Genomic DNA, 13085 nt, shown 5'->3' with positions numbered 1-13085 from the left:
TTTTAATTTTTAAAAAATTAAAATAGTTTATATACTTAAGGGATTCATCATTCAACTTAATTTTTTTTCTGAAGCTGTTAAACCATTAAATGATAAGAAAAGAGTTTGAAAATGAAATGTTAAAACTGTTCAATTTAATTTTTATTTTGTTGCTTGTAACAACATATTTTCCCAAAAAAATTGTCTAAAATGATCATGGATATCAATAAAAGTATTATTTCAAAAATGAACAAAAAAGATGCTTGAGGAGTTCCTGTCATGGCTCAGTGGTTAATGAATCCGACTAGGAACCACGAGGTTGCGGGTTAGATTCCTAGCCTCACTCAGTGGGTTAAGGATCCAGGGTTGCCTTGATCTGTGATAGAGGTCGCAGACTCGGCTCAGATCCTGCATTGCTGTGGCTCTGGCATAGGCCAGCAGCTACATCTCCGATTAGACCCCTAGCCTGGGAACCACCAGATGCCGAGGGTGCAGCCCTAGAAAAGTCAAAAAGAGACAAAAAAAAAAAAAAGATACTTGAGACATCATGCAGTGGTAATACATGAATTTATTTGGATCCTAATTTGAACGAACTACTTCAAAAAGTGTCTTAAAAATAATTGAAAAGTCAGAGACATTTGATGATTAATTTGGGGGGTGTAATGATGTTATTGTGGTTATATTCTTTCATTTATTTATTTATTTGCCTTTTCTAGGGCTGCTCCCTCAGTATATGGAGATTCCCAGGCTGGGGTCTAATCGGAGCTATAGCCGCCAGCCTATACCAGAGCCACAGCAACTCGGGATCCGAGCCACATCTGCAACCTACCCCACAGCTCATGGCAGTGTCAGATCCTTAACCCACTGAGCAAGGCCAGGGATCGAACCCACAACCTCATGGTTCCTAGTCGGATTCGTTAACTACTGAGCCACAGCAGGAACTCCTGGTTATATTCTTCTAAAAAGTCTTTTAGGGAGTTCCTGTCGTGGCGCAGTGGTTAACGAATCCACTAGGAACCATGAGGTTGCGGGTTCGGTCCCAGCCCTTGCTCAGTGGGTTAACGATCCGGGCGTTGCTGTGAGCTGTGGTGTAGGTTGCAGACGCGGCTCGGATCCCACGTTGCTGCGGCTCTGGTGTAGGCCGGCAGCTACAGCTCCGATTCGACCCCTAGCCTGGGAACCTCCATATGCCGCAGGAGCGGCCAAAGAAATAGCAAAAAGACAAAAAAATAAATAAAAAATAAAAAGTCTCTTAGGGAGTTCCCATTGTGGCTCAGTAGAAACAAATCCGACTGATAACCATGAGGATGTGAGTTAGGTCCCTGGCCTTGCTCAGGAGGTTAAGAATCCGGCGTTGCCGTGAGCTGTGGGATAGGTCTCAGACACAGCTCGGATCCTGAGTTGCTGTGACTATGGCTCTAGGCCGGCAGCTGCAGCTCCAGTTTGACCCCTAGGAACTTCCATATGCCGCGGGTGTGGCCCTAAAAAGCAAAAAATAAAAATAAATAAAATACAAGGTCTTTTAATGTTTAGGGCAGTAGTGTTTCTCAGCTTGGATATAGTTTTATCCTTTAAAGAATATTTAGCAGTATCTGGAGATATTTTTGTGGGGACCAGAGATATTACTAAACATTCTTAGTGCACAGGACAGTCCCCCACAACACATTTTATCCAGCTCAGAATGTGAAAGTTGCTCACTTTGACAGACTGTCTTAAAGAGACACACAGAACCGTTTCACCAATGAAATAACACCATGTTTTAGTTTCCTGGGGTTTAGAAATGGACAGTAAGAGAGGAAATAAAATTAGCCATGAATTGTTCTGCCTGGGTAATGAACATATGGAAAGTAACTATTTCTTTTCTTTTATATGTATTTAATATTTTTCCATAATAAATACAGATTTTTTAAAATATTTATTGGAATAGAAAATTTAAAGAAAGATACAGTTATGTTTCCCTTTCCCTCTATAGGCCCTGTTAAACCTAGCAGAGCGACTGGGAGAGGCCAAGCCTCGAGGACTAACTAAAGCAGATATTGAACAACTTCCTTCTTACAGGTTCAATCCTAACAACCACCAGTCAGAACAGACTTTGTAAGTACATTTTTTTTTGACATCACTCTGTTATATTTCCTTTTCCACCTTTATGAAATAAAAGCTTGAGAGTCGAAGGTAACCTGATAAAGCTAAGTAATGACTATTTCATACCATAAGCCTGGGCTGTCCGGCAAGGTGGTAGCTCCTAGTCACACAGGGCTGTTGAAAGTTAAAAGTTAAATTTTTCAGTTGCAGTAGTGGTGATTCTGTGTCTGAAGGTGTAGATGTAGAGCATTCTATCACTTCAGTTCTATTGAACAGTGCTGTTCTGGACTGCAGAAATTGTATGGTTTTTAATTCAAACTCCAGAGTGTTTTATATTAGATTGAAAAGTCTCATACCTATAACATTTGAGGGTTTTCCCTCTAAGATTGTGCTTATTTTATCTTTTTTATAGCAACTCTACTGAGAAACAGTTCACATTTAAAGTGTACAATCCAGTGGTTTTTAGTATATTCATGGAGTTTTGCAACCTTCATCACAATCAAATTTACACCGTTTTCATCTCCCCCAAAAGAAGTTTCTTACCTATTAGCAGCCACTCTTAATTTCTCCCCAATCCTCTACCCCAGCACAGCCCTCCCCCCATTTATCTCTATAGATAGATTTGCCTATTCTGGATATTTCACATATATGGAAACATAAAATATTTGGTCTTATAGATCTGGCTTCTTTTACTTCTTTTTTGGCTATACCCATGGCATACAGAAGTTCCTGGGCCAGGAATTAAACCTGTGCCATAGTAGTGACCTGAGCCACTGCAGTGACAACGCCAGATCCTTGACCCACTGCATGACAAAGGAACTTTTTGGGATCTGGTTTTCTTTCACTTAGCATAATGTTTTCAAGTCCCTTCATGTTTTACCATTTGTATCACTTCATTCCTAAGTGGCTACACCATTTTACCTTCCCCCCAGAATTATAAGGAAGTTTTATATTCTTTCTCCAGTTTTTAATTGAGCTATCCTCATTGTTATAGAAGTTACTTATACATATATATGTACAAGTCCCTTAGGAGATATACCATTTTTTCAAAAATATCTCCCATTCTGTAATTTAGTTCTAGATTGTTGTCTTTTGAAGCACTTTTTTTTTTTGAATGAAGTTACCTAGTTTTTTGGGTGGTTGTTTCTAATGCTTTTGGTATCACCTCTAAGAAACTATTGCCTATTTTAAGATCCTGAAGATATATTCTTGTGTTTTCTTCTAAGAATAGTTTTTAGCGCTTTCATTTTTGAGTTAATTTTCATATATTGTTTGAGATAGAGGTCCAGCTTCATTCTTATGCATATGGGTATTCAGTTGTTCCAACACCATTTGTTGAGTAGAATAGCATCTTCACTATTAAGACTGGCTTGGATGTTAAGCCAGAAATTTTCTTGATGATCTCTCAGTAAAGCACTCTACCAAACATCTTAATATCATGCTCTTTTCACGGTATTGATAGATTTCTTTTGTCTTAAAATTTAAATAATATTTGATAGGTGAGATGATAAATAGTTTTGTAGGCTTTGATAACCAAAATAGAAACCACTTGGCTTTATGGTTGAACAATCTTTTTGCCTTTTTTTTTTTTTAGGTGTGTAGTATGCATGTGTGATTTTGAGTCAAGGCAGCTACTTAGAGTTTTACCCTGTAACCACGAGTTCCATGCCAAGTGTGTCGACAAATGGCTTAAGGTAAAGTGATGGCATCTGAAGGGAGTGACATTGAATTTCCTTTTTTATTGACCATAGTTTCATGTAGAGTCAAGTCCATGTTTTGGTGGAGGGTAATTGAGGCAAAATTGAAACACAGCTTTCACTATGATTTCTTCAGAAAAGAGAAAAGACCAGTAAAATTAACTATAATCATCAACATTAGGAGTGATTTTACAAAATCTTAAAATAGGGTTTTTGTCCTTGATAATCAGTATGTCCTAACTTTCTTCTAAGAATTTAGAAAGGGACCTTATTGGAGCTTTTTTGTCAGGTTTTACATGAGAAATAAACCTCTAATGCTTTTATGTAATTCTGACCGTTTTCTCTTTTGTGTATATGGGGAGAGGGGAACCCAAAGTGCACAGATTCTAACAGTATGCCAGGGTGAAATTATTTCAGGGACTTCTTATTTTCTGTTTTTATAATAACATAATAAAAATGTGATGCAGTAACATAACTTAGCTTTGTGGTTTGTTTCTTTGTTTTAGGTTATTCTAAGTAAGAGATGATAATAATGGCTTAGATAACTTCATGGTTGGTAAGGAAGACAGATGAGTTAAAATAAAATAGAATCAGTTTTCTGTGAGCACAGATTAAGGTACCCAGTTTAGCCCAAACTGAATCCTGAAGGTGGAGAGTCTTAACATTTTAGAAAAAGGAAGCTGTTGTAAATGCACAGCTCTGACATGTGAGAGCAGAGAATGACCAGAAAACCACAAGTTCCATGTGGCTGATGGCTGCAGTGTGAAGGGAGCATGGCAAGAGAAGAGGGTTTTCAGAGACCAGCTTATTGCAGTCACTGTGAAATGTTTGGGTGCTCGGACTTGATCCTGAAAGTAATGTGGGAGGATATTGTTTAGAAAGATCACAGCCACTGTTTGCGGAATGGAATAGAGATAATTTCTGAGAGACACAGGAAGATGGAATAAGGGGGTGTTCTGAGCCAGGAAAAAATAGTAGAAATTGGATGAAAAGAAAAGGACTTGATTTGAGAGCCATCATAATGTAGAAATGAGAGTATTTGGTGGAAAATGGGTTGTAGAAAGTAACAGAGCAGGGGTTGTCTGTTTCTGATTTTAGCAACACAGCAAATGGTTGTGCCATTTGTTGATCCCGAGTTTTAAGCCAGTTACTAAATTTGTCTAAACTAGTGATGGGTAATCTTATCTACGTGTTGAAACAGACTTACTAAGAAATTATTCATAGACTATTATTGTCTGAGATTTTAAGTATTTTTAAAAAGACAAACTAAGGAATTAAAACAATTTTTTTCAAAAATTTTAGATTTTCAAAATAAAAGATGTACTTAAAACAAAAATAAACGAGAGATTAAATCATTGGTTTTTGGTTTTTTGTTTTGTTTTGATTTTGGCTGTACCCGCAGCATGTGGAAGTTCCTGGGGCCAGAGATCATTCGAACCCTCACTGTAGCAATGACATTGCCAGTTCCTGAACCCATTGAGCCACCGGGAACTCCTACCTTATACCTTCTTAAAGGAAAGAAACTATGTGGAAAGTAAAAATTGTTCCCTTGCTTTTAATATGTTTCATTGTATAAGTCAAAACTCAGACACATTTTCTCTTTTGTGTTCTAGGCAAATCGTACTTGCCCAATTTGCCGAGCTGATGCTTCAGAAGTGCATCGGGATTCCGAATGACCAACCTAAAAGCACAAATAGTTTCGGTGTTCCTCATCACATGTATATACGGACTATCCATTGAACTTAATCTGTGTGGCTTCCAGCCCTCCCTTTACCAAAAGGGTCAATGGACCTTTCTTTGCACTGTGTGACTTAATCAACTATAAAAGCTTACAATTAGTCTTCACAATTATGGGATTGTTATACTAACCGTGTGATTGGAACTCCAAAGACTTTTTCTTTAGCTTAATTTTGTGTGTGCACTAACATTCCCTGGTTTTTGTGTGATCATTCCGAGTGTTGCTGCAAGATTACAGTGGACGTGATCTTTTAGCATGTGCTTTTATAAAAAGTGGTAGCTCCAGATGATATAGCAATCTACCTTATATAGAGCCTTCAGAAACTGTGAGTGGAAGTGAATGCAGCGTATGACTGTTGGTGATAAATGTATCTGTGTGTGAGAGAGAGAATGTGTGCAACTACTTGTGTGAGGGCATGGTAGCTAATGTGTGTATGAGATCCTATATACCAGCATGTACCAAGAATGTGTGTGTAGTTTTAATTATGCTGCAATGTATAATCTGGTGTGTTATTTAAACAGCACTAGTACTGTACACTGGTTTTTTCCCTTGTGTTTGCTGTTGCACACTGATTGCTAAGGGTGCATCATTTATAAGCATTGAATACTCCATCCCCTTCCCTCCCAATGAATGGAATGAGAAAAGCCTTCTTCCTTTGCTTCAGGCAGCTGTCACCTTCTCTTTGTTGGTGGTCCCAAGTGGGTCACTTAAGAAAAAAGTGTAACAGATTCTCACTCCATGAACCTGACATTTTGATTCTGTTGTGACAAATTTTTAAATCTCCAACTTGCTGTTTCCAAAAAGAAGGTGCAATATCATACATCATCAGTTAGCAATATTAGCATTTCAATCAATGATTTGAATGTTGATACTCTCTTACTTTTTCCTTTACATTTCCAGTAAGCTTCTTACCGGAAGTACTTGTGATTTTTTTTTTTTTAAATGTTTAGATTTGTAGTCTATTCTGAAGATATTTGAGTAATATATTTCTAAGAATACCACTGGTCCCATGAAGTCTCACCTCCTTTACTTCCACCAGAACAAAATCTGTTAATTCTGATATGTGTTCCTTGTTCAACCTCCCATAGGCAACTAAATTGTTTTAAGTAAACTATATTTCTGTTCATATTAATTCACCTGCCAAGCTCCACTTCTGAAAGTTGTCTAGTTCTTCTCCCATCAGTAAATGTGCTTCTCATAAAAATCCTCATTTCCAGGATTTATTAAGTGCTGTGACAGCTCGAGTTCCTTAGACCTGATGTGCTTTGATGTTTTATTGCTTTTTGATTTTTGTTTGAATGAGAAAAAAATTAATATAACAGGTGTCCAGAATACTTGCAGTATAAATGATTTGATTTTTGTATAAAAAATAATGCTGTAAAGCAGGAATTGACCTTCATTTAGTTGATCTGAAAATAATACATAGCTTTGTGGGTTTTTTTATTAGGTTCATTGAGCCTAATTTTGATTGTTTAAAGACATTTTTTCCAGCAATGTTTGGATTCCTCTCTCATTCTTCTAGTGTATTCAGCATTGTCTGCCTCTTCCTGCAGTTGATGTCATTGCTCTGTTTGCAGTAGCACAAGCTGCATAATTCCAGTCAGGACTGTGATAACTTGCTGCCAGCCTCACTCAACTTTCAGTTGGCTCTGTGTCAGTTTTCTACTCAGACAGTGTTAACTACTTGTTACTGCCATGCTACTTGCCTTCCCTTGAAGACTTTATAAGCTCATCACAGCTTAGAGTTCAGTAAAGTCAATTCACACAGAAGCACAATTTTGCCCTTTTCCAGACACTGTTGCCTCTATCTAGTCATATAAATAGGATTTTGCATACTTTCTGTTTGCCCCTGTATTTGTCAGTGCATCAGAAATACATCTAAACAGTGGTAAAATGCACATATTACTTTTAAATCATTAGGACATCCCCACCTGTTCCTGATGAATAAAGTGTGTTAAAGACCAAAATTATTGACATAATAATCAGTTACATTACAAATCACGTATAGTTTAATCTTTATTTTTTTTAATTAAGAAATCATGTTTAAAATGGCAAAAGCCCATGTTATACATAGACTCTTTTATATAGCTGCAAAAAAATTTATATCTGTACAGATCTAACATAACACTACTACACTCAGTATTCATTTTATTGAAGCATGCAAGTAAAGCACTTTTTCTAATTTATATAGATACCTAATTAACAAGGCACATTGTACTAATGACTAGGAAAAGTAGTTCTTTTTTCCCTCCCTCTGACGATGAATTCTTGTCATAATATCCTTTTTCCAGTAAAATTTTGAGAGGCAGTTGGCAATTTAGGAGGCAGCAGGGTCTATTTTGGTAAAATCCTGAATTGTTGCACTCTTGTGACTGATCTTTCTTTGGGAATGTCTTTTATTTGCATAGGGCTCTTAGAGATGTGTGCAGACTTGCTTATTATGTGGTTAGTGCGTGTTAGGAGCATACAAGCATGTGTTCTGAACCAGCTGAGATTAGCCACAGTGAGCAACTTGGTGGCTAGCTGAAGAGAAAGAACAGTTGATTCATACCCAGCTGTTGGTACCTTGGGGGATGAACCAAATAGCAGGCAGATGTTGGTTCGTTGCCTTCTTCCTCTTTCCTCCTAAAATATTGGCTTTACCATCTTAACTCTGCTGTGTTTTTTTTTCCTTTGCATGAAATATCATCTTTGTTTTTAGCGCCTCCTTCTTCCCCCAACAGAACAAAAACAAAAAACAAGGCCTCCAGAGATCTCATTAAGATTTTCTGTCCTGATTTTTTTTGAGCAAAATCTGGAAAATGTGAAAGCGTATTTAGATTTTATATACTCTCTGAAATGTGATTTGTTAAGATTCTTAAATTTGGTCCTCTTGTAATATTTTAAATGAGATCTACCAACTCATGATGAGACTGTTTTTTGCAGATATCTTTAGGCCTTTATTAGAAAGCTGTTTTCCCCCTGTTGGTACATTCGGTTACCTCATTTTGCTGTTTGTTTCAGATTATGAAAGCTTACAGGGGTGTATTTTGGAATTGTTTGCTGAGTCATTTCCTCAAATCATATTCCATTGTATCAGTTAACATATAGTTTTAAATGTACGTATTATAAATATCTGTAACCAAATCATTTGAAGGCTTGATAAATTTTTAACAAAGTTTGTACATTTTTTATGAAAGTTACTAGTAATGCTTTACTAAGTAGTGCAATGAATTTTTATTTTTAATCCCTGTGCCCAATTTTGGAGTTGAGAGGGTTGTTGGTAATAAATGTATGATGTACACTTAAAACATTTGGTTGTGTTTCATGTTACTGTGTTAGGGAAGGGTAGGGGTTATGTGTGTTTGGAAGGAGGGGTATAGCGGGCTTCTGACAGGAAGATAGAATTCTTGAGCTACTGACAGCCAGATTTCATTTTTAGTCTGTAATTCAGATTTTGTTTCTATGTTTGTATAAACAACTTGGAAATATAAAAGCAACTAGTGTTATATATAACATGGTACATATTTTACATCTTTAAAAAGGCCAGGAAGATAGCTGAGTTTAGACACACATGTGGTATAAGTTTACTGAACAATGGAGGACACATAAGCAGGTAGCTGGATTTTATAGAGTCAACCATAAGATGTAGGAAGTAAGAGTATAATAGGTAATTGGATGGATTGGTTCATATTAGCTATAGTAGCTTATGCCCAACTTATTAATAGATCCCAATTCTCCCTCTTTCAGGGAGTTTGGCTTGAGGTGATGCTCTCTAGCTGGCCTACAGTAGTCAACTGACGGAAGCATTCATAAAGGTGACCAAGTCCTGATTGTTTCCCTCAATTTTCCGCATTATTCTTTCCCCCAGCGTTCTTGAAAGAGTATTCGTGTTGGACTTAGAATGTCTTGAAACCTGTACTGTCTTACAGCAGAGGCATTTGCTCTCCCAGCTCCCTACCTACAATAAGGCAGCAAGGCCCATGCAGCCAGTTGTGACCAAAGAAGTGTAAGCTTAGGCCATGTAGGAGCATGCAAAAGCTAGCTCTCGTTTCTTCTGCCGTGGTGATGGCAGCCCTGGGTCCTGAGTCACTCGCTGGAAGAGAGCTGTCTGGACTCTAGACTTTCTTTTAGCAATAAGTAGAGATCTTTAAACTACTTTTTATTAGGACTTCATCTTTGCCAATGTATCCTAACTATACTTCGATATGAACAGATCATAGACGTGTTTTGTACCAGAGGATAAAATTAAAATTCTTGTGAATATTCATGGTCAGATCATTACCAAGTGTTTCAGGTCTCTTGTGTGCTTCACCCTAATGAACTGTACAGACATGGCTTTCCAGTAGAAGTATAATTAGCCACATATGTAATTTTTAAAATTTTAGTGGCCACATTAAAAAGTAAAAAGAGGAGTTCCTGTTACACCAGGTTACCTATCTGGTTTCCAAATAATTGAACATTCCTCTTAATATCCCAAGGCTTCTTAATTTTTTCATTGCATCCCTTCATAAACTATGCTTTAGAAATAATTTTAGTCTTTGTATAATTGAATGAAACCTGTCTATATTCAGTATATAAATATGTTAAAACAGGAGTTCCCGCCACAGCTCAGCAGTTAAGGAACTTGACTAGCATCCATGAGGACACGGGTTCAATCCCTGGCCTTGCTCTGTGGGTTAAAGATCTGGTGTTGCTGCAAGCTGTGGTGTAGGTCGCAAACGCTGCTCAGATCCTGCATTGCTGTGGCTCTGACGTAGGCTGGCGGCTACAGCTCTGATTGGACCCCCAGGCCGGGAACCTCCATGTGCCGCAGGAAAAAAAAACAGACTTAGTTCCTGTGAACTTAAGTCTCTGGCTAACATTCAAGAACAGTTTCTTGTTTGTCAGTAACTTCCCAAGTCATCTAAGACATTTGCTTATAGCACCTTCAGGATTCACACCTATTTAAAAGATTAACTTGACAGAAAATTGGGCTTTCTGAAGAGCTGAGAGTAAGAAACTTTCAAACCCTCTACTGAAATTGCTCTACCATGCATATGCTCTTAACCTTTTTCATGTGGTTCTGTCTGCCTTTCAAACTAGTAAGAAATATAGGAATACTTTTTTAAGGGAAGGTTCCCCAGTGGCTCAGCAGGTGAACGATCCTGTGTCACCACTGCTGTGTCTCAGGTTGTAGCTGCAGTGTGTCTTCAATTCCTGGCCCAGAAACTTCCACATGCCATAGGTGCAGCCGAAAAAAAAAAAAAAAAAAAAAAAAAAAATTGAAGAAAAAAAGACCATAGTGACAGCTGGGAATACTGAGTGTCACCTTATAGCCTGGAAATGCGCTGCAGAATCAGCATGGATGTCTTCCCACTACAGAGAGGAAGAGAATTATTCAGGAGGAAGGAACTCATTCCCTTCAAAGCTCTGGTTCTTGGTCTACACAGGGAGACAAGGTAGGGGAGCTGGTTAATAAAAGGACCTAAAGCTCCCAACCAGCTTTCTGCCAGAACCAGCCACACATAGAGTAAACGTGTTCACCACCTGTTACTTTAGCCTCCCTTTCAGTGTTAGAATCCCCAGCAGCCCCTCCTTAATAGTAAACATAGAGATTTGAAAGAAGCCTACCTCTTCGCACGACCCCAGTACTTTCAGGTGTAGATGAGAATAAGTTTTATATTATACTACTTCCATGGTAGTTATCTTTTTTTTTTTTTTTTTTTTTTTTGGTCTTTTTTTAGGGCCGCACTTGCAGCATATGGAAGGTCCCAGGCTAGGGGTCGAACTGGAGCTGCAGCTGCCGGCCTACACCACAGCCACAGCAACACCAGATGGGAGTTGCGTCTATGACCTACACCACAGCTCATGGCAATGCCAAATCCTTAACCCACTGAGTGAGGCCAGGGATCAAACCTGGGTCCTCATGGATGCTAGTCAGATCCGTTTTTGCTGAGCCATGGCAGGAACCCCCTAGTTGTCTTTTAATAAAGAAGAGTTCTCCAAACGTGTTCCAAGATAGGTTTCTGACATTGCCAACTTGATCCTGGTAATAATAGATACTTTGCAGTCAGTGCAAACAATATGGTATCCACATGTTTTAGTTGGTTCTTTTTCTCCCCTCCTGCTTTTGGCTATGTTAATACTGAACTTCAGCTAAAAAGATCACAATAACCTTGACTCCATTACCAAAATAAGGCCAGCCTTGCCAAAAAAAAAAAAAAAAAATGACTATGGCGATACAGGCTCAGAATACCCCAGTTTTGATATCGGTAAGGAGGAAAATAGATTGCAGTTACTTTAATTCCAGAATATCTAAAAGAAACTTGGATCCTCTACTTAATCCAAGCTACTGAATTTCAGTTGGGGAAACAAGTCGAAAAGGAAAAAGTGAGTTCAAGGTCAGTTACTTTCTATTCCCCATGAAATAAGGACAGATCCCATTCCTGCCTAAGGAGTGTTCACAGCCTGACGGTGCTCCACAAGCTTTGATTAAGCACCAGATTAACGATAGGCAGCTTCAGAACCAGGAGTTCGAGTACTTAGCGTGTTCATTTTCTATGGCTGCCGTAACAAATTATCACAAATTTAGTGACTGCAAACAAATTTAATCTCTCAGCTTTCGGAAGCCAGAAGTTTAAAAGCAAGGTGTTGGCAGCATTGTTTTCCCCTGGGGGCCTCCAAGTCAGAATCTTCCATGTTTCTCTCTCCCTGGAGTCCTTTGGCTTACAGACACAGAACTCCAGTCTCTGCTTGTCTGCACATGGGTTTCCACATCTCCCCAGGGTCTCCGTGTGTCTTCGACTAAATGGAAGTCCCCACACCCCTACACAGAAGTCAGATAGAGGGGTACCTGAAGGAAAGCCAGATTTGTCCCATCTCAGAAAATTATTTGAATCTGTTTCACCAAGTGAATTCAAAGTTCCAGAATTTATCATAAAGCATAACCAAAATAATTTTGACTTAGAAAATGTTGAAGGGGCTCATTCCTTTATCTTCACCTCATTCCTTTAGCCAAACGTAAACCTCAGTCCTGCTCTCACAGATTGGTTCAGAGTAACACAGCTTCCTAGCATACCATTAAATTAACTCTAAAAGTTAACTATGAAATGTACTATCAGGTAATTACCATGAGCAATTAGCAATTTTTTAAAGGTCATGAATAAATAGGAATAAGCCTGTAAACTATGACAAAGGTGTGTGATTTGATCCATGATGGTTCCTTTGTTGCATCAAAATCTGATGAATCTTGGAGTTCCCATCGTGGCTCAGTGGGTTAAGAACCCAATGTAGTGCTCCTGAGGATGTAGGTTCGATCCCTGGCCTTTCTCAGCAGGTTAGGAATCCAGTATTGTCGTAAGCCGTGGCATAGGTTGCAGATGTCGTTTGGATCCAGTGTTGCCATTGTTGTGGCATAGGTATGTAGCCACAGCTCTGATTTGACCCAAAGGTGGGAAACTTCCATATGCCACAGGTGTGGCCATTTAAAAAAGAATATATATATATATGTATATATATATATATATATCTGATGAATCTTGAAAACATTATGGTAAGTGAAAGAAGCCAGACAAAAGGCCACACATAGTGTATGATTCTATTTATGTGAAATGTCCAAAGCAAATCTG

At 38.3% G+C, this 13085-nt stretch overlaps 1 protein-coding gene across 20 annotated transcripts in view; it reads left to right on the top strand.

Annotated features, from left to right (window-relative positions):
• Positions 1 to 8786, top strand: part of RNF38 (ring finger protein 38) — a 129676-nt gene extending 120890 nt beyond the window's left edge. For all 20 annotated transcript variants that reach the window (XM_084989779.1, XM_013993659.3, XM_013993658.3 and 17 more), the window contains 3 exons: positions 1952 to 2073; positions 3656 to 3755; positions 5372 to 8786. In XM_084989779.1, coding sequence (XP_084845905.1) covers positions 1952 to 2073; positions 3656 to 3755; positions 5372 to 5434 — 285 coding nt within the window. In that variant the 3' untranslated portion in view covers positions 5435 to 8786. The remainder of the gene's footprint in view (positions 1 to 1951; positions 2074 to 3655; positions 3756 to 5371) is intronic.
• The last annotated feature ends 4299 nt before the right edge of the window (positions 8787 to 13085 follow it).

The sequence above is a fragment of the Sus scrofa genome, chromosome 1 (assembly GCF_054392235.1).
Source record: "Sus scrofa isolate SSC_HxYL_T2T_F1_AM1 chromosome 1, Sscrofa_HxYL_maternal_Yorkshire_Landrace_v2.0, whole genome shotgun sequence".
NCBI lineage: Eukaryota > Metazoa > Chordata > Mammalia > Artiodactyla > Suidae > Sus > Sus scrofa.
This window is presented reverse-complemented; position numbering and strand designations above follow the sequence as displayed.